The sequence below is a fragment of the Sciurus carolinensis genome, chromosome 18 (genome assembly GCF_902686445.1).
Source record: "Sciurus carolinensis chromosome 18, mSciCar1.2, whole genome shotgun sequence".
Classification (NCBI taxonomy): Eukaryota; Metazoa; Chordata; class Mammalia; order Rodentia; family Sciuridae; genus Sciurus; species Sciurus carolinensis.
The window spans coordinates 29,608,234-29,634,893 of NC_062230.1; the positions used below are offsets into that span (position 1 = coordinate 29,608,234).

Below are 26,660 nucleotides of genomic sequence, written 5' to 3' on the forward strand. Positions count from 1 at the left end.
AGCCAGCCTCAGCAAAAGTGAGGCCCTAAGCAACTCAGTGAGACCCTGTCTCTAAATCAAATACAAAATAGTACTGGGGATGTGGCTCAGTGGTCGAGTGCCCCTGAGTTCAATCCCCAGACCGCCCCCTCTCAGCAATGGGAAGGTGGGCCACGTGAAATCAGGGGATCACATTGTCTACGATCTGCAAAAAATATGTAAAAGCAAGAACAAAAATCACAGGAGAGTAGAGGGATTCTGATTTGAAATTAGGGCTGTTAACTAACAAGGGTTCAACTCACACTAGCTTAAGAGAAAGGAAAAGTCAGAGGGAACTTACCAAGGCCTCTCTGGGGTCTCCTGGGCGTGACTGATCCGGGTCTCCTGCCTCTCTGGGCTCTGCCCTGTGAGCTTTGTTCTCCAGCGAGGTGGGAAGGGCCCATCAGCCACAGGCTTCTATTCTGCCTGCGGAAGCCTGGCTGCCTCCCCAGAGCTTCCACGTTCACATTCCTGGCCTGAGCCCTGTGTGTCCCCACCTCCGTCACAGTAACCAGGGGACTGGACTGGACTTCCAGTCTGGTCTCTTGTCCACCCCTGCAGTAGAGCAGCAGAAAAGCTCATGATTTGGTGCCGTCTGTGTACCCTTGATCCCAGCTGCTGCTATGCGCTGGGCCTTGGTCTCACCAGGAGTGAAATGGAGGAAGTCCACCCCAGCTGGGGTCAGGTGGTAGACCTATGTGTGTCCAGGACAGAGTACATGCTCAGTGAAACCCGTGGCCCTCTGCGTGGACCAGGGAACTCAGGCCCAGAGGGAGCGGCTGGGGAGGCGGGGTGTGCGGGGGAGCTGGAGTAGAGAAAGGCCCTCCTGGGGCCCAAGGAAAGGTTCCAGTGTCCCTTCTTCTCATTGTCCCGGCTCTGCGTCCGGTCGTCCCCAGCTAGGGGCAAACCCCAGGCCCGGCCCCGGCCCGGCATCTGTTTAGACGGAATGTGCGCGTGTCAGGTTTTGCAAATCGGGACGCCCGGGAGAGCTGGGGGCTCTGGCTTGCAAACACGCTGGCCTGGTCCCCTGGCCGGGCACTGCTCCTGCCCTGTCCCCTGGCCGGGCACTGCTCCTGGCCCTGTCCCCTGGCCGGGCACTGCTCCGGCCCTGTCCCCTGGCCGGGCACTGCTCCTGGCCCTGTCCCCTGGCCGGGCACTGCTCCTGGCCCTGTCCCCTGGCCGGGCACTGCTCCTGGCCCTGTCCCCTGGCCGGGCACTGCTCCTGGCCCTGTCCCCTGGCCGGGCACTGCTCCTGGCCCTGTCCCCTGGCCGGGCACTGCTCCTGGCCCTGTCCCCTGGCCGGGCACTGCTCCTGCCCTGTCCCCTGGCCGGGCACTGCTCCTGGCCCTGTCCCCTGGCCGGGCACTGCTCCTGGCCCTGTCCCCTGGCCGGGCACTGCTCCTGCCCTGTCCCCTGGCCGGGCACTGCTCCTGCCCTGTCCCCTGGCCGGGCACTGCTCCTGGCGTGGTACCCTCTCGGGAGCCCTCCTCCGCCTCCCGCCCTAGAGGTCTCAGGTACTGTCCTCTGTCCCAGGCCCAGCGGGACCTCTGCTCTCTCTCCTGCAGGGCTTCCGGAGTGACCCGCTCCGCCACCTGTCCACCTACCTGTGCTTGTCCCTGGTGGTGGCGGAGTTCGTGCTGTCCTGCCTGGTGGATTGGCCCCCCTTCTTCCCTAAGGACGCCCAGCAGTCGGTGAGTCTCCAGGTCCCCGTCGCAGGTCCCCTCTGTCCCTGTGCCGCTTCAGGTCAAGCCTCACGGGGTCCGAGGGCGTCGACCTGGGGCTGGGGCTTCGGTCTCTTCATCCTCTCGGGCAGCTGGGGACACAGCTCTCCTCCTCATGGAGGTGTCCGGCCAGCTCTTTCTGTAGACGGCAAGACAGAAATATTTTAGGCTTCCTGAGGCAGCCGGCCACGGTGGCCCAAAAACCAGCCTAGAGAAACATGTCCCCGGATGGGCACGGCCGTGCGTTGACGAAACGTCATTTGCAGAGACTGACGGTGGCCTGGGTCTGAGGCCCAGCGTGCTGCCCCCGCCCCAGGCTCCCGCTGGCTGATGAGCGTCTGCGGGGGGGGCAAGCCGTGGGGTCCCGGTCCTGGGCCATCAGCCGTCACATGACCGCACAGACGGGTGGGCAGTGACCCTGGAGGGGACTTCGGGCACCGCTGACGCAGGCTGTGAATTGCCCGCGACCATCTTTACAAGTGCTCCAAGGGCTGAGGGATGGATTTGAAGAGCAGAGCGCGGGCGCCTGGGGGCCGCGGTGACCAGGGAGACTGCGACTTACTGGGCAGCGACAGGAGTCCCCGGGAGCCTCCTCCGCAGCGCTTGCTGCCGGCCGGCTGAGGACGCCCTTCCCTCCGCCCCGTCCTCGCTCCCCGGTCTCCAGGTCTGACCGCGGCTCCTCTGAGCAGCTCCCGCCTCTGCCCACGTGGACGCAGCCCGCCCTGGGCTCGCTCCGTTTTCGCCTGGCCCGCCGGGGAGCCCCAAGCCCCTGATGTCCGCCTCGGGCAGAGAGCCGGTGCCCTCGCTGTGCATTCCGGGTGCCACGCGCGTGGCCGGTCCGTCCCGTCCCCCTGGCCCTGGTCGCCGCTCGCCCTGGGTGTGAGCTGAGGCCTCCCCTCCCCACCTTCCTCTCTTGCAGAATCCGTGTCCCGAGGCGGCGGCCTCCTTCCCGTCCAGAGCCATGTTCTGGTGGGCTTCTGGGTAAGCACAGTGGCGGGATGGGGTGCCCCCACCCGCGGCGCCGCCCGACCCGCGTGGGGCTCCTCCCAGGCTCACGGGCCAGCCAGGCTTTCCGCCCCTCGGCCTTCCGTGTCCCATTTGCCGGGCGCATCTGGACGGGAGGCCTGGCTCTGCCCCTTTCGGACCATGTCACAAACACCCGGAGTCTCCGCTTAGCCCTCACGAAATGGAAAGGACCTAGCGCCTGCACGCAGTAGGTGCTCCACAAATTGTATCTATCACTCAGCTTTAGTTGATCCGCTGACATTTAATAAGCATCTACTATGTGCTGACCACCAGGATGCAGAAGACCAAGTCCCTACTGCCCGAGGGGCCCACCAGGGCCTAGTGCCAGCCCACCCGGCGCTGGGGAGGTGCCCACCTACCAGACCCCCTCCCCAACCACACTGCACCCAACCTCAGTAGCACCCAACCACCTAGACCTGAATCCTGGCCCCGCCATTTCCTGGCTTTGTGACCCTAGACGGGTTACTTAACCTCTCTGGGCCTCAGTCACCATACTTATAAAATAGGGATGAGGACAACTTCCACCTCATGGGCTGTGAAGAGTAAATAGGATAAAGTTCATGACGCCGCCGGGGTGGGCCCGACACATGGTGGGTGTTTTATAAAGTGGTCCTTACGCAAACAAAGAGCATGGGGCTCTGGGCGCGTGGAACTGGCGTGAGAGCGTGGACGTTTCCTAAACAGCTCCAGGGGGTCTCCCACCGCTTCCTCAGCTTGAACAACTAAGGAACCCCCTTCCTGACACCAGCCACACCGGGGTGCCATCGCCCTCCCCTGGAGAGCTCACCTCTTAAAAACTCACTTTTTTTTTTTTTTTAACTTGTATGAACTTTTATAAAAGGAACCTCCCATCCCTGTCCAAACTTGAAAATCGATCAAATCCCTTGTCCCATAGGAAACTCCAAAAACGGTTTCAGGGAGCAGCAGGCAGCGCTAGGGACTTCCCGGTCGGGCCGGTGGCCGGGCCAAGTCCACTCTGTGTTAGAAAAGGGCACTGGGCAAGTCCCAGAGAGAGAGCCGACATCCAGAGGGGCCTCCCTGCGTCACCAGAAAGATCAGAGAAAACAACGCTCCCTCTTCAGAAGTCCGTAGCCTCGACTCAGACCAACCACCAGAAATGTCTCACTGTAAGGTGAGAAAACTGAAACCTGTTGATGGGAAGGGACCTGCCCGAGGTCACACAGGTCACAGAACTGTGCTGAACACAGGAAAGGCAGACGGACAAGCCCTGCCTTTGCCCATGGAACCTGTCATCTGCTGGAGGCAGGACACCAAGTAAACACTTAGACCAAGAAAGTCATCATAATTGCAACTAGCATTATTTTTAAATGAGGCTCAGGAAACCGTGGGCAGTTATAGTGGAATCCGCTGGGGCTGGGGAGGTTCACGTGGGCCTTCCTAAGAAGTCATAGCTAAGCTCAGGTAACGGGGAAGAAATGGCCAGGGGAGGGGTTGGGAAAGGATTTTTAAGCAGCGTGGCATGCATGTGCAAAGGTCCTGAGGCCGGCGGTTGGGCCAGTGGAGGAAGAGGGGTGTTCAAAGCTGAGGGAGGGGTTCGATTGCCTGCACTGTGATAGTTTTGGCCCTGGACTTCTGGCTCCCAGGGAGAGGTCTGTTTCCCCTGCCATGTCACTTGCCCTTGGTTAAGTCAATTCATCTCTCTGATCCTCTGTGTTCTGCCCTGTCTGTAAAATGGGCCAATAACGATCTAGCAGATGGGCTCCCGTGAGGGTAAATGAGACCGTCTTTGTAAAGCCATGGCGCCTGCGGCTGTTAGGCTGAGGTTCACTGCCCGCGCTCGCCCGGGCCCGGCAGGTACAGAGAGCTGCAGTGCCCTGCCCAAGGGCACACGGCTGCCGGCGGGCCCCGGGCTGGGCGGCAGGAGCAGCTTGCCTCCCTGCCCCTTCCACAGGCTGCTCTGGAGGGGCTACAGGAAGCCGCTGGGACCCAGAGACTTCTGGTCGCTTGAGCAAGAAAACTCCTCCGAAGAGCTGGTTTCCCAGTTGGAAAGAGAATGGACCAGGACCCGTGGCGAGGCCCCCAGGTGAGTCGCTGGCCGCCCGGGCTCGGGCTGGCGCTCGGGCAGCGGAGCCCGCCCAGCCTTCGGCCCCGTCCAGCCCTGGACGCTGCTCCAGGCCCGTCCCGGCCTGCCTGCCCTCTGCTGCCCCAGGGCCGGCAGCTCGGGCTGGAGGGGCTTCCTCCCCGAGCGCTTTGCCGGCCCAAAGGGAGGCTGCTGGGGCTCTGGGGCCAGAGGGAGGCGCCCACGTGGGCCCAGCAGGAGGCAGAGGGCCGGCTGGGGCGCGCCCTGAGTGGCCCATGTCCCGGCCTCGGTTTCCTCGCCTGCTCAGTGGGCACATCCGTGGCCCCAGCGCACAGCCGGTCAGAGCGGCTCAGAGCCCAGCCTGGCGGCTCCCGGGCGGGCCTCCGGTGGGAGCTGACCTCAGCCTCTGGCCTCAGGCATGTTCCCCCAACTCCGCAGCCGGACGCTGCTCTTAACTCCCACTCCTGGTGGGTCTGTTGACCCCCAAAGACCGAGGCCCACCTGGGCCGTCTCAGCACCAGCCACGAGGTCAAGGACCTGGACCTTGGCCTCGGAGTGAGGGTCTGGCCCCTGAGCGACCAGCGTCTCCATTTTCCTCCTCCCGTGGTGGGAGTGGGGTGTCCTGGTGCGCAGGGGCGGCACGTGGCCCTGACGCCCATCCCTGCCCACCCTCCCGTGGCCTGAGGCGCTGGCGCCGCCCGGGCGCCTCCCTCTCTCCTGGGCGACCAGGAGCCCCGGATGCCACCAGGGAGGAGGCGGGGTCATGAAGGTGGACGGCTGAGCCCAGCGCCCCACCAGGTCGTCGTCCACGTGGGTGTGGAAATCACCAATGCCCCGTAGGTAGTCGGAGCCAGAGGCACGCAGGAAGCAGAGCCAGCCCCGCCCTTTATCACACCAGGATGTCGAGGCCCAGAGAGGGGCTCCCTCTTCCCCAGGCCACACAGCACCTCAGCTGCTGCTGACTGAGGACCAACCACCTTAGCAGGGGCCCCGGCTCCTCCCACTTTGCCTCCCCCTCCCTCATCTTAGCTCTGCGTGTGGCCCCTGGACAGGAAGGGACTGTGCGTGGAGGCCGTTAGAACTGGACTGCTGGGGCCCATGGACATCAGCATGGTCCTCAGCCTGCTCTGAACAGGCTGGTCGGTGGTGATGGGGTGAGGACGGGGCTGAGCTTCCTCCAAGGGGGCAGCACGAGGAGTCCAAAAGTGCCCAGGTGCTGGGCAAGCCGGCCACACCTGTAATCCCAGTGCCTCCGGAGGCTGAGACAGGAGGACTGCAAGTTTGAGGCCAGCCTCATCAACTTAGTGAGACCCTGTCTCAAAAAATAAAAGGGGTTGGGGTGAAGCTCAGTGGTCAAGCACCCCTGTCTTCAGTCCTCAGCACAAAAAGGAAAAAGGAAAAAGAAAGGAGGAAGCGGCATGGGGCTCTGGAAACGGTCGTGGAGATCAGGTCTGGGTTGTTCCAGCCTCAGACTCGAGCCCTCAGGCATGTGCACTGGCCCCTCTGAGCCTCAGGTTCCTCGTCTGTGCAGCCCGGGGGACGCCAGGCTTGCAGGGGTCCTGGGAGGACACAGGAGTGCCTGCACGCCCCCCCCACCCCCAGTGGCCCCGAGACCGTGGCTGCCCAGGCTGCTGCCTGCTGTGATTGAGTCCTCGGTGACGGAGCTGGCAGAGTCCTTGCCCACCTTGCCCGTCATGGAGAACAGGACCCTGGGGGCCACACCTGCTGTGGCGGCTCGGCTGTGGGCAGACCCCAGCGCCCTCTCCTCTCCCCAAAGGCGCACCAAGGTATTTAAGAGCAGAGGAGGCGGCGTGGAGGCCGTGGAGACGGAGGCAGCAGAGACCGACGCCTTCCTGCAGCAGGAGGGGAGCCAGCGGGGGCCGCTGCTCAGGGCCATCTGGCGGGTGTTCCAGCCCACCTTCCTCCTGGGGACCCTCAGCCTTGTGGTCAGCGACGTCTGCAGGTTCACCATTCCCCGGCTCCTCAGGTAGGGCGTCTGCGAAGGGGCCCTCGCGTCCGTCCAGGGCCGGGCCGGGGCTCCTCCTCCTCTGCCTGGCCAGCTGGTGCTCAGGCCCCGGCGGGTCACGGAGGGCGGGAAGGGGTCAGAAAGTGCCCCGAGGAGGGAGAGACCCTCCCGCGCCGGTCAGTTGCCTCTGGCTGGGAAAGGCCCCCAGAGTGAGTGTGCAGGTGGCGTCCTGGGGTCGGGGGTGGGGGGGATGGGCCGGGGCCGCGTCCTGGGGTCGTGGGGGGCGCGTTGGGCCGGGGGCCGTGACCTGGGGTCGTGGGGGGGGATGGGCCGGGGGCCGCGACCTGGGGTCGTGGGGGGCGCGTTGGGCCGGGGGTCGCGACCTGGGGTCGTGGGGGGGGATGGGCCGGGGGCCGCGTCCTGGGGTCGTGGGGGGGGATGGGCCGGGGGCCGCGACCTGGGGTCGTGGGGGGCGCGTTGGGCCAGGTCCGCTGGTGGGCCTTCCTTTCCGCTCCTGTGTCCCTGGCCGGCTCCTGGTCGGTGTCACGGGTGAGCCTGGCCGTGCCAGTCAGTTTCCTGCCGTCCTGCGGTGCTGGGGGCCCCAGGCCCGGGCAGGGCAGCGCCCACCCTGCTCTGCTGCAGCCTGCAGACCAGCTGCCCCGGAGCGTCACCCCGGACGCCTGGTCTGCGCTCCCTGTGGGTCTCCAGCTCCCGGCCCCTCGGAAGGTTCCAGGAGAGGGGACGAGGGTGGCGTGTGCCCTGAGGCTGCGGCTGGGCACTGGCCGTCACCTCCAGCACGTCTGCTTGGCCAGCCCAGATGGCAGGGCTGAGCGTGTGTCACCAGTGTCCCCATAACAAAGCGCCACCAAGTGGGCGACCATAGAAATCATTGTCCTTCGGTTCTGGAGGCCTCCCGAGGCCACTCCTCCCTGCCTCCTTGCGTGGCCTTTCCAGATGGACACTAGTCAGATTGGACGGGGACCCACCTGGGGCCCCCTCTACGCGGACCACCTCTTCCTGGGGCGCTGTCTCCGCACGGGGCTCAGGGCTTCCCCAGGTGCGTCTCCTGGGACCCGACTCGGCCTGGAGGAGGAGCTGCAAGGCCTCATGGGAAGGAGCCGGGTGCGGACGCTGCAGCCACTTGCTCGGGGGCCTGGCCTCATCAGCTGCCCTCCCCACAGCCTGTTTCTGGAGTTCATGGGCGACCCCGAGGCCCCGGCCTGGAAGGGGCCCCTCCTGGCCGTGCTGATGTTCCTCTCGGCCTGCCTGCAGACGGTATTCGAGCAGCACTACATGTTCAGGATCAAGGTGCTGCAGATGAGGCTGCGGACGGCCATCACCGGCCTGGTGTACAGGAAGGTGAGCCGCCTTTGCAGGCTGGAGGGTGGCGTCCCTACGCTCTTGGTGGCTGAGAGCAGAGTCTTCACTTAGAGGTGCTCTCCCTGCATTCTCACCTCCTTAGTTATTCTTGTAAGGCCCTGTGTGATCTGACCCTGAAACCTCTCTGACCTCATCACATCACCCACCTCTTCCTCCTCCCACGCTCATCTTCCTCCGGAAATGCTGGTCTCCTTTCAGGTCCTCAGACAGGCCAGGTGTACTCCCACCTTGGGGCGGGGCTTTTGCACTTGGGGTTCCTACTCCCAGGTCAACTCAACACCCTGCCTTGGCCGGGTCATGCCTTAGTGACCGGGGTTCCCAGCCCTGGTCTAGACACTTACTAGCCTGCTGACATTCAGTGGGCACAGTGGCACATGCCCACAATTCCAGTGACTTTGGAGGCTGAGACAGGAGGGTCCCCAGGTTTGAGGCCAGCCTTAAACTTAGCGAGGTCCTGAGCAGCTTGGCAAGGCATTTTCTCCAAGTGAAAAAATAGAAAGGGCTGGGCCCCGTGGGAAGCCCCCGGTCACTCCCGGCCCCCACACCCCACGCCAGCCCTGTGACTCTGGACACGCCCTTTAGCGTCTGCGCCTCAGTTTCCTGGGCTGGCGGGTCGTGAGCGCCATCCCGTCAACCTCTTCATCTGGGAGCGTCCACTCCTTCCCATGACAGCCTCCTGGCCGGGCGGAAGTCGGGCTGGGGTGGACTGTCCGCTGTCACCAGGCAGCCCTGCTGATGGTGGAGCCACCCCGGGGACCAGGTGACCACCCGCGGGCTGGTCTGCACCGTGACTCTGCTCCCGCGGGGACCCTGGAGGCCAGGCCCGGGGGACGGCGACGGGTACTGGCTCTTGGGGGGTCAGCCGCAAGGGAGCTGCCGCCCTGGGAGGAGGGACGGCACGGTCCTGGATGGCCCTGGCACGCTGCCGGGCCGGCCTGCTCTGTCCCCCTGAGCTGGAGCTGGGCGGGGCCTCTCTGGTCTCTGAGTTCGCCTGTTTCCTGAGCCAAAAAGGAAGCGCCTTTGATCCCGGGTGGGAAGCCCTTCCGCTCTCCCCGCAGGGCCGCCCCTGGCCGCCCCAGCCGCCCCAGAGGGATGCTCTGTGAACGTCTTGAGTTTCCTTCCGGGTGGGCACGCCGGTCCCTGGGGCAAGTGCTCTGCTCAGGGCGGGCACAGGTGGTGGCTCTTTAAAGAACGGCCCTGTGTAGTTCTCTACCCTCGTCCCCAGCCCGCTCCTTCCCTTGCGCCCGGCAGAGGGAGGATTGCAGGTAGAGTCTGACGTCACGCTGGAAGGGGTCCACTGTGGCCCCAGGGTCGGGGTGAGCCAGCTGGGCGTCAGAGGCACGTGAAGCCCTTGCCGACGTGGTTCCACCCGTCGGGCCCACATCTGCCCTGCCTGCCGGTCCTGGTTTCTGATCCTCACTCAGCGTCTGGAAGCCCTCTGACTTTCATTGGTTCTTGTACCGCCTCCCTCCTTCTTAACAGTTCTGAAGTCAGGCATCGCGTGTCCTGGTTTCATTGGGGATGTTTTCCTTAGGGATTCCAGAGCAGAGAGGGTTTTGTCCGCAGCCTTGGGGGTGAGTGAGGCACACCGCTGCTGGCTTCCTGGACGCCAGGAAGCTGGTCCTTGAGCACAGGGCTGGTTGGCACTTGGCAAGTGACCGTGGCTCTGTGTCCCTATCTGTGCCGTGAATCGTTCCCGCGCCAGAGCTGCAGGTGTAGCCCGTGGCCCGCAGATGACGGAGGCGGGAGCCGGGCAGCAGCCTCGGGCCGCCAGCTCTCCTCGATTCTGCAGCGAGGCCCGTCCATCAGACGCGGGAGGGCCGTTTTCTGGGTATGGAGGTGGCCCCGGGTTCAGAAGGAAGGAGTCTGGGTTTTGCGGTTTGACCGGAGACGGCGGGCGTGCAGTTTGGACCGTGGGCTGGAGGCACAGGTTAGAACTTTAGCTCAGGAGGGTGGTTGTAAAGGGTTGAGGCTCACGGTTCTCTGGGGAGAGAGGAGTCCAGACCCGAGGGCTGAGTCTCAGATCCTGCCCGTTGCTTTCCTTTCTCTGGGATCCGTTGTCTCCAGAGGTCCAACATCTGCTGGGCCTCTGTTAGGGCTAATTGGCGACGGGGGAAGGAAGGTCAAGTGCAGGGTCCGGCATTCAGTATCGGCCTCCTTCCCTCGAGAGACTCTGGGGCGGGAAGGGGCGAATGTTTGCAGCTGGTGGAGATGCTGGGATGGATCCGGGAAGGGGGAGTTTGCTTTTCCCTCAGGGCCCTGGTACTGGGACGGGCGCACTGGGAGAGGGTAACGTTTGGCGATTCCCCTCCCTCTTGTCCCTCCGTTTTCCGTGGGGAGCTGCCTCGTACGTAGGAATACCATTCTCCATAACCTCCTGGAGCAACCCCAGAGCTCCTGTTCACCTGCCCCTGCGTCCCCAGGACAGCCCTGGGCGGTGGGCTGAGGGGCTTCTCAGGCTCCTTCCCTCCTCCTCAGCCCCCTCGTCCCTCCCACCCAGGTCCTGGCCCTGTCCAGCAGCTCCAGAAAGGCCAGCGCGGTGGGGGACGTGGTCAACCTGCTGTCTGTGGACCTGCAGCGGCTCACGGAGAGCGTGCTCTACCTCAACGGGCTGTGGATGCTGCTGCTCTGGATCGTCATCTGCTTCATCTACCTGTGGCAGGTGTGTGGGGCACAGGGGGAGGGGCGTGAGCTTCGTCCCCCTCCCCCTCAACCACCTCCCGGCCTCCATCTGCGGCCTCCATCTGCACACTCTGGGCTGGTGGATGGGAGAAGTCTTAGAAGTCTCTCTTTCTCTCTCTCTCAGTACTAGGGATTGAACCCAGGGGTACTTAACCACTGAGCCACATCCCCAGCCCTTTTTAATATTTTATTTTGAGACAGAGTCTCACTGAGTTGCTTAGGGCCTTGCTGAGTTGCTTAGGGCCTGGCTTAGTGGTTGAGGCTGGCTTTGAACTTGCAATCCTCCTGCCTCAGCCTCCCGAGTCACTGGGATTACAAGCAGGTGCCACCACACCCGGCTAGGGATGGTGTCTCTTGACCCCGCGCAGGGTGCTCGCCCTCTCTGGGACTCGGTTTCCCCTCGTGTAGGGTGGCGATGCTGACGATGCATGGAGGCTTCTCGGGAGGTTCTTGGGGCACCAGGAGGCAGACTCGCACACTTTCAAGTGGGGCATCCTCACCACCAGCAGAGGGACAGTCAAAGACCATTTTTTTTTCAGGGAAAGAATCCCTTACCTGGTGTTTAAAAAGCACAAAGCAACTGTGAGGCCAGAAAAAGAGAGTGAGAACTTTTTCTGACCCCCTTCTGTTTTGTGGCATTGAAGTTTCTCTTTTTATTAAAACCAGACCCTCTCGGTATTGCCTGGGTTCGAATCCTGCCCAGACCTCTTCCTGACCATGAAGCTTTACCAAGTAACGGGCCCCTTTCTCCATCTCAAAAGAGGGGGTGACCGGGAGCAGCACCCTGGCTGAGAATCGTGGGGTGCGACCGGGTGCGCAGGGTGCGCGGCCTTCACTCGGAGGCCTGGGTGTGGCGGAGGCCGACCTCCCCAAGGTCGGGACATTTGCGTTACGCCCAGTGAGAACTCGCCAGGGGACCCAGGTCCGAGCAGCAAATCCACGTAGGTTTCGAAAGCGCCTCAGAAGCTGGCCTCAGACAGTATTTTCGGGGCGCCTGTGTTTGGGCGGTGTCCTGTCCCACGAGGTCAGTGCGGGCTCTCCCGCTGGCAGCCTCCTGGTGCTCAAGAAGTTTCCGGTCTTGGAGAATTTTGATTTTCATATTCAGGTGTTGGACCCAGGACAGAGGCACATGGCTCCTCCGCGGGTCTTGCAGGGGTCACTGTAGTTAAGCGTGGGGTGAGGACAGCTGCGGGGCCAGCTGAGCCACTCTGCTGTCCTGCTCCAGGGCGGATGTGGGGCTCACAGCCTTACCGATAAGGGACCGGGTAGCGGTCATCTGAGACTCAGGGGGTCGCTGGGTCACGCTTTCGACTCTTCAGTTCTGCCTTCAGAGTGCAAAAGCAACCACGGGCAGCCCTGAGCACCTGGGTGTGACCGGGTTCCAGTGAAATTCTATTTATGGCCGGGCACAGAATCTCAGCACTTGGGAGGCTGAGGCAGGAGGATGGCGAGTCAAAGCCAGCCTCTGCAAAAGCGAGGCCCTGAGCAGCTCAGTGAGACCCTGTCTCAAAGTAAAGTATAAAAAAGGGCTGGGGACGTGGCTCAGAGGTTAAGCGCCCCTGGTGGGCCTGTCGGCAGCCTGTGGGTCACGAGTGAGGGGCAGGTGCTCCTAACTGCCTTCTGGTGCCAGTTCACAGGACCTGGGGCAGGACTTTCCCACTGGCTCACTCTGTCTCTGAGGCCCTGCATACAGCAGGGGCTCAGCAAGGACACCCAGGCGGTGCCTGCGTGCAGTGTAGACACACTGGCTGCTGCTATTTGGAGTAAAGGGAGGGAGGGAGGGAGGAAGGGCACGTGGAGAAATCCCAAGCAGTTGAGCGAGGAGACGTGACCCTGATAAAATCCAGAGGCCGAGAGCTCTGCAAGTGCTCCCCCTGGGTGCGTCACCCGGCCCTCGACAGACAGTCCCTACGTCAGCGGGTCACCGCGCGGTGCTGGTTAAGGAGGCTGAGCAGGCGGGTGCCAGAGTTGGGTGATACAGAGTCCTTTCCTTCCGAACCTTTTCCGCCCCAGCTGGGCGCTGCGGTTGGCCTCCCGACACCTCTCCCCTGAGCCACCGGGTGGCGCCAGTGCCTCATAAATGAAGGACACTGGCCGGCCCCTCCCTGGAGCAGGTGGAGCTCGCCTGGAGAACAGGTCCAGCTGGCCAGGGCGGCATCTCGGAAGGTCCCCATCACTTAAAAATCATTGGTCCTGCCCCACCTCCACAGCTTCCAGGCAAACCAACGCTGAGGGAACGGCGACCCCCAAGTCCCAAAGCTGGGTGGGGCGCCCAGAAAAGCCCACAGGGTCTCCTGCTGCATGTGAACTTCCCACCAACCGGGTAGTCGCGCAGCATGGGCATGTCTCCAGCGCTGCGTGGGACATACTGATGCCGAGCATTTCCGACCCCAGTGTGAATCGTCGGGTGATTGGCAGCCTCTGGCAGCCCTCCCCGGGGTGACGCGAGCCAGCAGTCGCGGGCGGGGAAGAGCTCCATTCCCGCTGTTCGGATGAGTGACTTGCCTGGGGTCGCGGTCGCGAGTGTCAGGGCCAGAATTTGAACCCGGGTTGGATCCCGGCCGTCTGGACCCCACCGTTCTGGCCAGGAGTGCCGCCTGCCCTAGCTGGCGACAGGCGTGACCCCCGGAGCCCGACCCCGCCCACCCTAGGTGGACAGCTCCCGCCAGGCAGGACCCCCGTGTTCCTCAGGCGTCTTCCCCGGGGACCCCGTGAGCCCCCGACCCTGACATCGGCCTCTGTTGGGACCCACGTCTGACGGAATCCCCGGGGGTCTCGTGTCCCCCGCCTGCTCTGTCCCCAGCTTCTCGGACCCTCCGCCCTCACAGCCATCGCTGTCTTCCTGGGCCTCCTCCCTCTGAATTTCTTCATCACGAAGAAGAGGAGCCACCACCAGGTTTGGCTGGGGGAGCAGGGACGTGCCAATCAGGAAGTGGGGTGCTCACGGGTCCCGGGCCAAGCTGTGCCATAGACGGGGAGGGGAGGGGTCCCGCAGGCCTGGCCAGGCCACGGCGCGACTGTCCCACCACTCAGACCTGGGCGCCCATCCAGAGGGCCACCCCTCCACAGTGGCTCTGCGGCCCGCGGCCTCTGACCCGGGCCTCCCCCACTGGGTCCCCACTTCTGCCCTGGCCCGGCTGCCATGGCTCATCTCTGCTCTCCAGCCAGGGGGTCCTGAGAACCTGCCGGTGCCCACGGTCTGGTGCTTAGTCTGGAAGCTTCTCGGGAACAGGGATTGCCCCCTAGCAGGCGTGGCATTTAGAATAGTGCGTTGCACACAGAAGGTGCTCAATAAATCCCCGGGAGGAACTTGATGGTCCCCTCCACCCACCGCCCTGCCCACCTGTCACCCGAGGCCTCTCCAGCCTCCTGTGTGGCCTCTGCTAAGACGTTCTCCAAGCAGCTTCCCGGACACAGGAGACCCCGGCAACTCTCCCTGACCCGGCCCCCTCTCCCCTCTGGCCACCCTGGGGTCCTGTCTCAGAGGCCCACCTCCGTCCCCCACCAGGTCCATGCACCCTTCCCTGAGTGCTGCCCTCCTTTACCTCAGGCAGCTCCCCGCCTCCAGGAAGCCCTCCAGGCTGGCTCGGGGCCCTGCCTCTTCTCCTGGGCCCCAGGGCTTCCTGGTGGCTGCCTCCCCCAGCACGGCGGGCCAGGCGGAGGACCAGGGAGGCCTGGACTCTGACTGGGATGGACGGGCTGGGCGGCCGGTGGCCTTGGGACGGGTTGCAGGGTGGCCAGAGGCGTTGCCGGGAAGAATCCGAGCGTGTCCCTCCCCGTCTTCTCCTCGGGTCCCAGGAGGAGCAGATGAGGCAGAAGGACGCCCGGGCGGGGCTCACCAGCTCCGTCCTCAGGACCATGAGGACCATCAAGTCGCACGGCTGGGAGGAGGCCTTCCTGGAGCGGGTCCTGCGCATCCGGGGCCAGGAGCTGGGTGCCCTGAGGATGTCCGCCCTCCTCTTCTCCGTGTCCCTGGTGTCCTTCCAAGTGTCCACCTTTCTGGTGATGTCGCCGTTCCCCTGCAGGGCCTGGGCCGGGGGAGGGCGTGCCGGGGCGGGCGGCTGGGCCACGCGGACCCCTGGGGACCCCGCGGCGTGGCCGGCCGTCTCAGGGTCAGCCCCGGGGCCTCTCCAGGTGGCGCTGGTCGTGTTTGCCGTCCACACTCTGGTGGCCGAGGAGAACACCATGGATGCAGAGAAAGCCTTTGTGACCCTGACCGTGCTCAGCGTCCTCAACAAAGCCCAGGCCTTCCTGCCCTTCTCCGCCCACATCATTGTCCAGGTGGGGCCGGGAGGAGAGGGCGGGAGACGGGCGGGGCAGTGCAGCAGAGTGGCCGCGGGCACGGGGACCTCAGCACCTGTCCTCACAGCGCAGGGCGAGCCTCCCAGGTCCCCTTTAATCAAGAGACCGTCCGCCTCTGCCTGTGCGGCCCCGAGTGCCCCTCCGCGTGCATCCCCAGCACAAGGGGAAGGAGCCACCCTTGCACGTCGGAGCTGCTGTATCGGCAGGGCTGCCGCTTGGTCCCCACAGATGGGTGTGTGGTTGGGACCCAGGAGGGCGCCCCCCGGTGGACAGCGTCTGGCAGGGTTTCGCGTCTTGGCTGGAGGCGGGCTGTGGGGGGAGCCACCAGCCTTTCCGGGCACCTGCCTGCAGGAAGGCAGCTGGATCCTTGGGGTCCTGCCGAGGTGGGAGGTCCCTGCGGTCCCCACCCCCGTGTGCCCACAGAAGCTTTGTGCCGACGCCTGGCACGCGCGTAGGGCTCCGTAGACAGGACGCTGTTGCCACGGGCCCCGGGCACCTGAGCCAGAGGCTGAGTTCCTGCCCTTCGGCTGGGTGACCTGGGGCTCCGGTTTCCCCAGGCCCGGGTGTCCTTCGACCGTCTGGCCGCCTTCCTGTGCCTGGAAGAGGTGGACCCCAGCGCAGTGGGCCGCAGCGCCTCCGGCGGTGGTGAGCGCCACGCTCAGCGGGAGGGGCGTGGGACAGATGGGGGACGGGGACAGGAAGAGCGTCCCCACCTGGGGAGACGGCGGGGCTGCTGCAGTGGGGGTGACCTGTCCCCGGACCACCCCTCCATGTCGTGACTCAGGCCTCTGGTCCACCTGCTTATTCAGACGCTAAGCCAGTGACAGTGGACGGCCAGGTCCAAATCCCGGCTGCGGTGCTGACCAGCTGGCGGCCTGGACAAGTTGTGACCTCTGGAGCCGTGGCGCTCCATCTGCAGGCCACTGCCCTCGGGCTGACTGAGGGCCGGATGGGCTCAGGTCCTGCCCGCGGCACAGGGCCGGGCACTCAGCCTGAGCCCGGCGTTCAGGTGCGGTGCTTGTTGGCAGGACCCTTGAAGCAGCGCGGGGGCCTCCGGGAGCCCGGCACTCAGAGTTCTGCCCGTCCCCGTCAGTGTGATCCCAGTCCAGGCCCGGGTCCTGGGTTCACATTCCGGGCTGTCCACCCCCAGCCATGTGGCCCTGGCCGCAGGTCCCCTCTGCAGCATCGTCCCGAGGGCTGCAACAGACGGCAGCACCTGGGCTTAGGAGTTAATGGGCTGGGGTCAGTTAATGGGCTGGGGTCTCTGGCAACTGTGTCATCGCCCCCAGGAGGGCCACAGGACCGCAGACCCCTGAGGGATACTTTGGTCACAAGTTTGACCCAGCTGGTCGCCTGCTTGGGGCCGCAGTCTCACTCTCCCAAACGTAGACCAGACTGTGATTGTGACAGACACCCGCAGCCAGACGGAAGGGCACCTCCCAGCCAGCACCGGTCAAAGTGACCCCTGGAGACGCCAGCTCCCCTGACCCTCTTGGTGACGCTCTGTGAGGTGCCCCTGGGGAAGCAAGGGGAACCCCACACCTCAGGTGACGAGCAGGGTGACCAGACCCGGGAACGAAATCTCAGGATGCCCAGTTCAGTCTGAGGTTCCAATGAGCAGAGAATGGCTTTTCCATTATGGTCACGTTCCGTGAGCTCCCAGGGGCACGTGTCCAAACAGCGATGGCTCCTCTCGGAGGTTCACGTGGAAGCGGCCGTTCTGCATTCGGCCTGCTCTCCTCCCTGGAGAGGTCGAGGGTACCGGGAGCCCATGAGTCTCTAAGGGACCCAAGAGCTCAGGTCTGAGCTCCCGCTCGCTGGAAGTTCTGATTCAATCTGTCGGCCCGAGCCGGGGGCTCGCTGTGTTTGAGATCTTTCCAGGTGGTGTGTGGTTGGAAACCGATCTGTTTCCTCTCGTTATACAGATGAAGTCTGAGACCCAGGGACACAGGGAGGCAGAGGGAGGTCCCCGTTTGCTCCAGTTGTCCCAATAAAATTCATTATGCCTCCTTCCCATGCCACAGCCCTGAATCGGATGATAAAACATCAAAACTCCACTTTTTCTGTAAAGGACCCGATTGTATATCATTTAGGCTCCTGGGCCATTTGGTCACTGCCATCTTAGCAGGACAGTGTCATTCAAAATAAAGAAATGAATGGGCAAAGCTGTGTTTCAACAAAACTGTTCATAAAAATAGACAGCAGGCTGGGCACAGGGGCACATGCCCGTCATCCCAGCGGCTCAGGAGGCTGAGGCAGGAGGATCTCGAGTTCAAAGCCAGCCTCAGCAAAAGCAAAGTGCTAAGCAACTCAGTGAGACCCTGTCTCTAAATAAAAAATACAAAACGGCTGGGGACGTGGCTCAGTGGATGAGTGCCTGTGGGTTCGACCCCTGGTGCCCCCACACACAAAAAATAAAAGGTAGGCAGCCGGCAGGACTGGGTCCCGGGCCACGGTTCACCTCATCCTGAATTAGATAGCCGTGGGACACAGACCCCTGCAGGGTCACCCACAGCTGGGCCAGTGGCAGTGGCTGGCTCCCTGGGAGGTTTCCTGCCGCCTCCTGGGCACTGGCTGGTGGCCTCGGGGCAGAGTGACCCGTAATGACTGGCTTCCGTGCCCTGCAGCTGCTGGGAAGGACTGTGTTGCCATCCACAACGGCACCTTCGCTTGGTCCCGGGACGGCCCTCCCTGCCTGCACGGGTACGGATGGGCCTGGGACGCAGCCTTCAGCTCTGTGGGGAGCAATGCGGGGGAGCGGCGGGCAGCAGAGGCCGGCTGAGCCGGGACCGTTCTGCACAGACTGGGGGCAACCCGGACGCTTCTCCTCCTCTGTGGCCAGGATCAACCTGGCCGTGCCCCAGGGCTGTCTGCTGGCGGTTGTGGGTCCAGTGGGGGCAGGGAAGTCCTCCCTGCTCTCTGCCCTCCTCGGGGAGCTGCTGAAGGTGGAGGGGTCTGTGAGCGTCAAGGTGAGTCCGTCCGGCTGCTAAGACGCCGCCCGTGCCCACGTGCCCCACCCTGTGCCCCTCGCAGCCCCGCTCACGGGCACCCGCCCGCCCCCCCACGCCCGGCTCCCCTTCCCTCCGTTCTCCTACCTCTGTCACCCGGGCGGCTGTTGCAGGGTCCCGTGGCGTACGTGCCCCAGGAGGCCTGGGTGCAGAACGCCACCCTCGTGGAGAACGTGTGCTTCAGGCAGGAGCGGGACCTGCCCTGGCTGCAGCAGGTCCTGGAGGCCTGCGCCCTGCGGCCCGACGTGGACAGCTTCCCCGCGGGGATCCACACGCCCATTGGAGAGCAGGTGAGGGTCTCGGGACGGGGAGACAGTGGAGGAGGGACCTTGCCTCCCTGACCGGTGGGCAAAGTGGTGGAGGGGCAGAGGGGCCAGGGAAGCGGGCGGTTGGGGAAGAACCAGCCCAAGGCCAAGGGTGCCTGGGAGCTGGTCACTCTTCATGAACTGCTTGGAGACAGAAGCTAAGGCAGAGGCAGAGGGCCGCGGGGTTAGTGCTGAGGGGCTGTCTGAGTGAGGGGACCTGGCTTCCTGTCCTGTCCCCCCCGCCACCTGCTGGGTGACCTTAGCCAAATTGCCTCCCCTCTCTGAGCTTCTCCAAAGGATCCAGGCAGAGATGTCCAGCAAACAGAATCTGGACTATGGGGGAGCAAAAACTCTGCCCAGGGTCCCCATCCAGCCCACTGCTTCTTTTTATCAATAAAGTTTTATTGGGACACGTCCACACCCATTCATTCACCTAAGGTCTATGGCTGCTTTTGCTCTCAAAGGTCAGAGCTGAGCAGTTGTGATGGACACAGTCCAGCCCACAACGCTGGCCATAGTCACTATCCCGCCCCTCACAGAGAGAGTCTGCGGACCCCTGGACAGGCAACCATCAGGTGGGGCGAGCGTGGGCGACCGTGGCCAGCAGATCCCACCGTCAGGTGCAGCTGTAGAGCTCCAATAACGAGGCCAAGTCCAGGGGCGGCGAGGCTCCTGAGGGGAGGCTCTGGGAGCCCCCTGTGGGCCGAGAAGGAGGGTGAGAGAGTGGCCCATAGGCAGGGCGAGGAAGCAAGACCTGGAAGTGCTTCCGAAGGGAGGGGTGCCCTGCCTTCCACATCTGTCCAGCTGTACTGGACCAACATCTGGTGCCTAGAGCCACCTCCTCCTGCACCCCGCACCAGACCCAGCCGCTGAGGCTCCGTCCACCATCAGCCCTTCCCTGCATCGCTGGGGAGACCCCTTGCTGGCCTTTGACCAGGCCTGCCATAGCAGGCAGAGGGTGCTTAGACCACTCCTGCCTCTGCTCAGAACCCCCTGGCTCCCCATTTCCCTCAAAGACAAAGTCCCAACTGACCCATCAGGTCCTTGCCATCAGGTCCCACTTGTCTCTCTGCCCATCTCCACCTCAGGGCCTTTGCACCTGCCATCCCGTGCGGGGAAGCTCGCCCACACGGCTCATCCCTCTGCCCAACACAACGCATGCATCGCAGTTCTCCCTGGCGTTCCACACCACCCCGCAGGCCTCACGGTTTACGGCTCTGGGTGTTGGATTCTCCGTCTCTCACCCCGCCCTTGTTGCAATGAAAGATCAGGAGAGCAGGCGGATGTGGCGGGCCATAGAGCGGCCGTGTGGTAGATACTGGCTGAATGAAAAGAAATAAGGACCAAAAACCTGCTGCTGCCTGCGGCCTCGGGGAACCGACTGGCACCTTCAACAAAGGGGTGTCCTGGGGACGCCATGCCAGATGGAGCCGTGAGCCAGGAGGGGCAGGAGACATGGCGAGTGAGGTGGTTCCCCCCGGGAGCTGTCAGGGATGCTGGCCAGGAGCGGGTGTTAAAGCTGGCATGACCCCAATGTGTGTCCCTGTCCCTTTCTGGTCACAGGGCATGAATCTCTCCGGGGGCCAGAAGCAGCGGCTGAGCCTGGCCCGGGCTGTATACAGAAAGGCTGCCGTGTACCTGCTGGACGACCCCCTGGCAGCCCTGGATGCCCATGTTGGCCAGCACGTCTTCACCCGTGTCATCGGGCCTGGCGGGCTTCTCCAGGGGACAGTGAGTTTGGGGACGAATGTCAGAATTCACAGGGCAAGAGCAGAAGCCCTTAGAATCCAGTCCTAACCCAAGTCTGTCTACCACCCCTCCTGGGGTCTGGTCTGGCCCTTTGTATCAGTCAGCTGTGGTTGTGACACTGCTACATGACAAATAAGCCCCAGATCTTAGTGACCGAAGACAATGCTCTTTTATGGGTGCATTTTAATGATACAGAATAGTGGGTTAGATTGCAGAATATTTAGAGTACAAATATTGTACTTTGGGTTTATTTGCCCCCATTACCATCCCTTGCCACCTCCTCCTCCTCCTGGCCCCCTTCCTCTGCTCTGAGAGTCACCTTCCTACTTTCACGTCTTTCCCCCGACCCTTGGATTCCACTTAATGCCCACCTTCCTGTCTGGCTTATTTCACTTAACATGATCTCTAGTTCTGTTCATTTTCCTTCAGATGGCATGATGTCATTCTTCTTTATGACTTGAATAACACTCCATTGTGTGTGTCAATGTTTCCTTATCCATTTGTCTGTGGATGGACACCCAGGCTGATCTCATAACTCGGCTCTTGTGAATTGTGCGGTGATAAACATGGGTCTGTATGTCTCCTTTAGGATGCTGACTTTAATTCCTTTGGGTCTGTGCTGAGGAATGATAAACCTGAATCATTTGGTAGTTCTATTTTTGGTGTTTTTGAGAAATGTCCATACTGTTTCCAGAGTGGCTACACTGACTTGCCAAGATTGGCCTCCACCTTGCGATCCTCCCGCCTCAGCCACCCGAGTCTCTGGGATTACAGGCGTGCGCTTCTCCATCTGGCTTTTCCGAACTTTTATCATGGAGGGGTGTTGAATTTTGTTTAGAGCCTTTTTCTGCATCTATTGCTATCATTTGCTTTTTAAAAGTACTGTGTTATGTTCATTGATTTGCATATGTTGAGCCATCCTTGAATTCCTGGAAGGAAACCAAGTTAATCATAGCAGATGATCTTTTCAGTGTGCTGTTGAATTGCAACATTTTATTGCAATTCCACAAGTTGCAAGTATTTTATTGAGAATTTTTGCATCAGGGTTCATCAAGGAGGCTGGTCTGTAATTGTCTTTTCTTTTGGTTGTGTCCTTATCTAGTTTTGCTATTTGGTGGTTCCTGGCTTTGTAGAAGGAGTTTGGAAGTGTGCCCTCCTCTTCTATTTCATGGACTAGTCTGAGGAACTTTTGTGCCAATTCTTTAAAGATCTAGTGAAAGTCAACAGTGAATCTGTCTGGTGCTGGGCTTCCCTGTGGGAGACTTTCCATTATTGCTTCAGTCTCATTGATTGTTATTGACAATGTTATGGGTTTTTTAAAATATTCTCTTGGTTCAATTTGGGTAGGTTGTGTGTCTAGAAATTTATCAATTTTTAATAGGTCTTCCAATTTATTGGAATATAAGTTCTCAAAATACAGCCTCATGTTTCTTTGGATTTCAGTGATATAATACTCCCTTTCGTCTCTAATTTTATTTCTCTTTCTCTCTCTGCTAGTTGGGTTAAGGGTTTACCAATCTTCCTTATCTCTTCAAAGAACCAATTCCTTGTTTCACTGATCATTTGTATTGCTTTTTTAGCCACTGGTTCATTTCAGCTCTGACCCTTGTTATTTCTTTCCTCTTACTGGTTTGGGGTTGGCTGTGTTCTTGGTTTCCTAAGACCTTGAGCCCCATCATTAGGTTATTTACTTGAGATCTCTCATTTTTTAGAGCAGGCACTCAGAGCTGTAACTTGCCTCTTAGCTCTGTCTCCCTGTCTCCCTCCGATTCTGCCATGTTGGGTTTCCATTTGCTTTTGCTCCTAGGAATTTTTTAATGTCCCCTCTGATTTCTTCAATGACCCACTGATCATTCACAAGCGTATTGTTCAATCTTCTGCGGTCGATTCCTAGTCCCGTTCCGTTCCAAACCCATAAGATGCCTGAAATTATTTAGAATTTTTTTGCGTCGTTGGGACTTGCTTTGTGGCTGGAGACGCCGTCTGCCTGGGGGAAAGTTCTGTGGGCTGCTGAAGCCAAGCGCACTCCTTTCTTGCACACACGTCTGCGGTTACACCGGGAGATTTTTCGCGTTGTGGCGGAGCCCAGGCGATAGGCATCCAGCGTAAAGCCAGACCTTGAGTTCTGATCGGGGACCTCCTGCCTGGCTTGCGGCTGGCCAGGCCATCCTCTCTGGTGATGCTGGGCAGTGACAGGCAGTCACGACTCCCGGCCAGTCACATGATCACAGGGGGCAACTGAGGCTCCACCATGTGCCCTCATGCTGACGATGACACGGAGGGTATTTTCGGCTTTCGGTGGTTTCCCAGGGATCCCCGCATGGTTGCTATGGCAACTCCATGGTAAGCTGAGCTCGCCCTGCCTGCCCAGCTCTGCCTCAGTCCTGGGCCAGGTCCAGATGAGCCTCGAGTCCTCTGGATTTGAGACACAGCTGGAGGGAGCCGGTCCGCTGCGCTGTTTCCCAGACAGAGGGCAGGACCAGGAGAGGGGCGTGCTCCCGCTGTGAGCCGGGGCTCCCCTCCCTGCCAGGCCGGGAGTGTGACGCCCCCCTTTCCCCGCCCAGACGCGGATCCTCGTGACCCACACGCTGCACGTGCTACCCCAGGCCGACTGGATCGTGGTGCTGACGGAGGGCGCCATTGCGGAGACGGGCACCTACCAGGAGCTTCTCCGCAGGAAGGGGGCGCTGATGGGCCTCCTGGAGGGAGCCAGGCAGCGAGGAGCTGCAGCAGGAGGAGGTAGAGCGGGGCTTCCTGGGCTCTGCCCCCGGTTCCTGCCACCCCAGGAGAAGGCACGAATCCCCTGGGCACACAGTAGGTGTGGGCCCGGGCCTGGAAGCAGACGGTTCTGCGAGAGGTCACCTCTCCCCCACGGAGAGGCAGAGGCTGAGCCCAGCGTCTCTGTGATCGGGCGCTCTTCCACCGGCTCATGACGGCCCCACCAGGCATGGGCAGTTGCTGCTGCCACTTTACAGATGAGAACACTGAGGCAAAGGACGTTGCCCCGTTGGCTCAGGGTGACAGATCCCAGAGTCCAGGCTCAGAGCTGCTTCGCAGGCCGAGCCAGAGGTCTGTGGTGCCTCGCGACCGTGCTAGCTAGCTTGGGCTCCCAAGGGACCAGAGAGCACAGAGCCGGCTGGTCAGCAGTGAGGTTCTGCAGGCCCAGCCAGCCACGCCAGGCCCACAGTGAGCGCAGAGCAGCAGCTCGCGACAGCTTGCTGCAGTCCACCTGGCAGATGAGCACAGTGCCCCTGTGCGGTTGGCACCCTAGAGTCTCCATTTCCCAGATGAGGAAACTGAGTCCAGAAGTTAAGGACCTGGTCCAACGTGACCCGTGCAGCTTATTAGTGGCAGTGCAGGATGGGAGCCCAAGCAACCGGACCAAGGAATGTGCCTTCCAGCCACAAAGCGACAGGCTGCCCTCCCTGTTCTGGAAACAGCTGCTGAGCACGGGCCCACCCCCTCAAGAGCCTCAGTGTTGATCCACAGTGTCACTGTCCAGGAGCTTGGAGACAGCATTGCCCATTTGTATTGGTCAGTTTTTGCAGGGACAGTGCCGTATGACAAACAGGCCCCAAATCCCAGCAGCCCACAATGGGTCTGTGGTTGAACTACTAAAGCTCTGCTTTGGTTACTGGAGAGCTGGGGGGAGGTCCTTCCTGGGGGAGATGGCACCTGAGGTGGGGTCCAAGTTGGTCAGAAAAGAACATTCCAGGTTCAAGGAACTGCTTGAGCAAAGTTGTTGGAGAAACCAGAGGCAACTTGACTTGTTCACTGCCGTCTTGCTAACGCCAAGCACGTAGCAGGTGCTCAGTTAAGTTTGCTGGATGAGTGAGGAATGGCTGAAGAAGGGAAAGGTCCTGGGTGAACCCAGAGGGAGGGCTGAGCGAGGGGGCTACAAAGGCAGCACGGGCCACATCAGGGGAACGGTGCTCAGAGGTGAGGGTCACATTGCACTGAGTGTCAAAGCTGGCACAAGGACCCTGTAATGTGACCCCACCATGTGACGGAACTCCCTGACCTTGCAGAAGCAGAACCTGTGGCCAGTGCCAGTGACCCTGGTGGCTCCCCTGGAGGCAGGAGGCCTGAGCACACACCAGAGCGGTGAGCCCACTGAGGCGCTGGGCGTGGGTGGACCAGGCTGAGCACAAAGCAGGGTCGCTGTGACCACAGCCTCTCAGGCAGCAGTGCCTCCCTGCAGCCCGGCTGCTCAGGGTGGAGAACACTCCAAATACCCTCAGTCCGTTGGCCAGGTGATGAGGTTCCCAAAAGGCCAGTTCACAGGGTGGACGCTCTGCCCTCTGACATGATGAAGGCCTTCAAGTCGGTCACACTGTGACAGATAGGAGAGGCAAAGGCTCCAGCCGGCGGGGAGGCGTCATGGGGTGCTGGCTGGTGAGGACAGGGCCCAGCAGGCTTTGAGCTGGCCCGGTTCATGGAGGGTGGTCTTGGGAAACAGAGCAGAGGACACTGGGTGCCAGGTGGCTTGGACTTAAGTGCCAGCTGTTGGGGGGACATGCTAGGCATAGGCCTTCCTCCCACCCCAACTAGCCACCCTGAGAGGTCCCCTGAGAGACACAACAAGCAATCCTGCCCAAGAATCCTCAGGTAGATAGGTAGGTGTGGAGACGTGGGTGTGTGGCTGGATGGGCAGATGGGTGGGTGGGTGGATGGGTGGATGGACAGATGGGTGGATGGATGGGCGGATAGATGGGTGGTAGATGGGCGGATGGGTGGGTGGATGGATGGGTGAATGGATAGGTGGATGGATGAATGGATGGTTGGATGGGTGGATGGATGGGTGGATGGATAGGTGGATGAATAGGTGAATGGATGGATGGATGGATGGATGGGTAAATGGATGAATGGATAGATGAATGGGTGAATGGATAGGTAGATGGATGGGTGAATGGATGGGTGGATGGATGGGTGGATGGTTGAATGGGTGGATGAATGGAAGGGTGAATGGATGGGTGGATGGATGGGTGGGTGGATGGGTGGGTGCGTAGATGGATGGGTGGGAGGATGGGTGGGTAGGTGGAGGGATCAATGGATGACTCCCAAAAGTGGATGGTAATAGGTGGATACATGACAGACATTATCTCCATTTTATAGCTGGGGAAACTGAGGCACAGAGTGGCTAAGTCAGCCCCTCATCCACAGATGAACATTCAGGAAATCTTAACTGGGCATAGTGGCACACACCTGTGATCCCTACTACTTGGGAGGCTGAGGTGGAAGGATTGCAAGTTTGAGGCCAGCTTCGGCATCTTAGTGAGGCTGTCCCAAAATAAATAAAAGGTGCTGAGGGTGTAGCTCAGTGGTAGAGAGCCCCTGGGCTCTATCCCCAGTATTGCAAAAAACAAATAAAACTTTATCATCTGAATTGCGCAAAGCTGGCCTTCTGCCAGGCTGGACTGACAGACCTTAGGGTAAACAGAAGGAACAGAATAATTGCAGCAGAGCTTAGACAAAAATGAAAACAAGGCTCCATGGTTGGGCCGCAAGAATGTTGGGCCTGGGGCTGGGGCTCTGGTAGATGCTTGTCTAGCACGTGCGAGGCACTGGGTTCGATTCTCAGCACCGCATAAAACTAAATTAAATAAGGGCATTTGTGTCCATCAAAAAAACTTTTTTAAAAACTGTGTTGGCTGAAGGGCTCTGGCGGGGCGGGCGTGGGTGACGTGGGGCCTGCATGGCGGTTAGCATAGTAAGGGGTACCCCAGAGGTCCGCTGGGAGAGGGGACGGCTGGGGGCCAGCCCAAGGGCTCAGTGGTGACCTGTGCGCAGGGCGGGCACCCCCACCACGGGGAGACTGACGCGCCCTCATTTCTGCTAAGTGACAGGTCCATCAGGTCGACCCCTGGAGGGGATGCCACCACTTCAGAAGGCCAGATGGCGGTTCTTCAAGATGACCCTGAGCGGGCAGGACAGCCGGCAGCAGAGGACAGCGCGCGTCATGGCCGGGTAACCCCCAGTGGCTGCCTCCCCCGCCACTGCTGCTGGAGCCCGGGGCCCCTGGCAGACAGGCGTCGGGGTGGGGTGGGGTGGGGGACACCCACCGTTACTAGCGCCTGCGAGGCCCCGGCGAGATCCCAGACCGCCCCGTCTCTCCGGCCTCGCGGCCGCCCTGAAAAGCAGATGCTGCGAGCTCCGCCTTAGAGACGAGGAGCTGGGTTCTGCAGAGCTGAGGGACTTGTGCCCTGGTCAACCTGGGCCGAGGTCTAGGCGGCCCCGGGCTGAAGCTCTGCCCCTTCCGTGGCGCTCTGCTGTGCCCGTCATCTGCCCACACGCACCCGTGCTCCCTCCGTTCATCCCGCCCCGTCCCCCCACCCCACCATCCATCCCTCTGTCCACCCGTCCCTCCACCCGTCCATCTACCCCCCGCCCACTCGCTCATTCATCCACTCGCTTATGCTGACCGTGTGAGGTCAGGGAGCGCTGGGGGCACAGAGAACAGAG

General features: G+C 61.5%; 1 protein-coding gene across 5 annotated transcripts in view; it reads left to right on the top strand.

The window, feature by feature from the left end:
* The window catches only part of Abcc6 (ATP binding cassette subfamily C member 6), a 48,647-nt gene that overhangs the window by 4,723 nt on the left and 17,264 nt on the right, over positions 1-26,660 (top strand). For 2 of the 5 annotated variants that reach the window (XM_047532777.1, XM_047532779.1), the window contains 16 exons: positions 1,584-1,709; positions 2,659-2,720; positions 4,678-4,809; positions 6,584-6,793; positions 7,954-8,131; positions 10,653-10,814; positions 13,638-13,730; positions 14,633-15,115; positions 15,694-15,781; positions 17,764-17,839; positions 17,979-18,105; positions 18,258-18,434; positions 20,013-20,180; positions 22,763-22,937; positions 24,227-24,302; positions 26,039-26,165. In XM_047532777.1, the coding sequence (XP_047388733.1) occupies positions 1,584-1,709; positions 2,659-2,720; positions 4,678-4,809; positions 6,584-6,793; positions 7,954-8,131; positions 10,653-10,814; positions 13,638-13,730; positions 14,633-15,115; positions 15,694-15,781; positions 17,764-17,839; positions 17,979-18,105; positions 18,258-18,434; positions 20,013-20,180; positions 22,763-22,937; positions 24,227-24,302; positions 26,039-26,165 (2,460 nt within the window). The remainder of the gene's footprint in view (positions 1-1,583; positions 1,710-2,658; positions 2,721-4,677; positions 4,810-6,583; positions 6,794-7,953; positions 8,132-10,652; positions 10,815-13,637; positions 13,731-14,632; positions 15,116-15,693; positions 15,782-17,763; positions 17,840-17,978; positions 18,106-18,257; positions 18,435-20,012; positions 20,181-22,762; positions 22,938-24,226; positions 24,303-26,038; positions 26,166-26,660) is intronic. The other 3 variants (XM_047532780.1, XM_047532781.1, XM_047532778.1) reach the window with 3 other exon arrangements.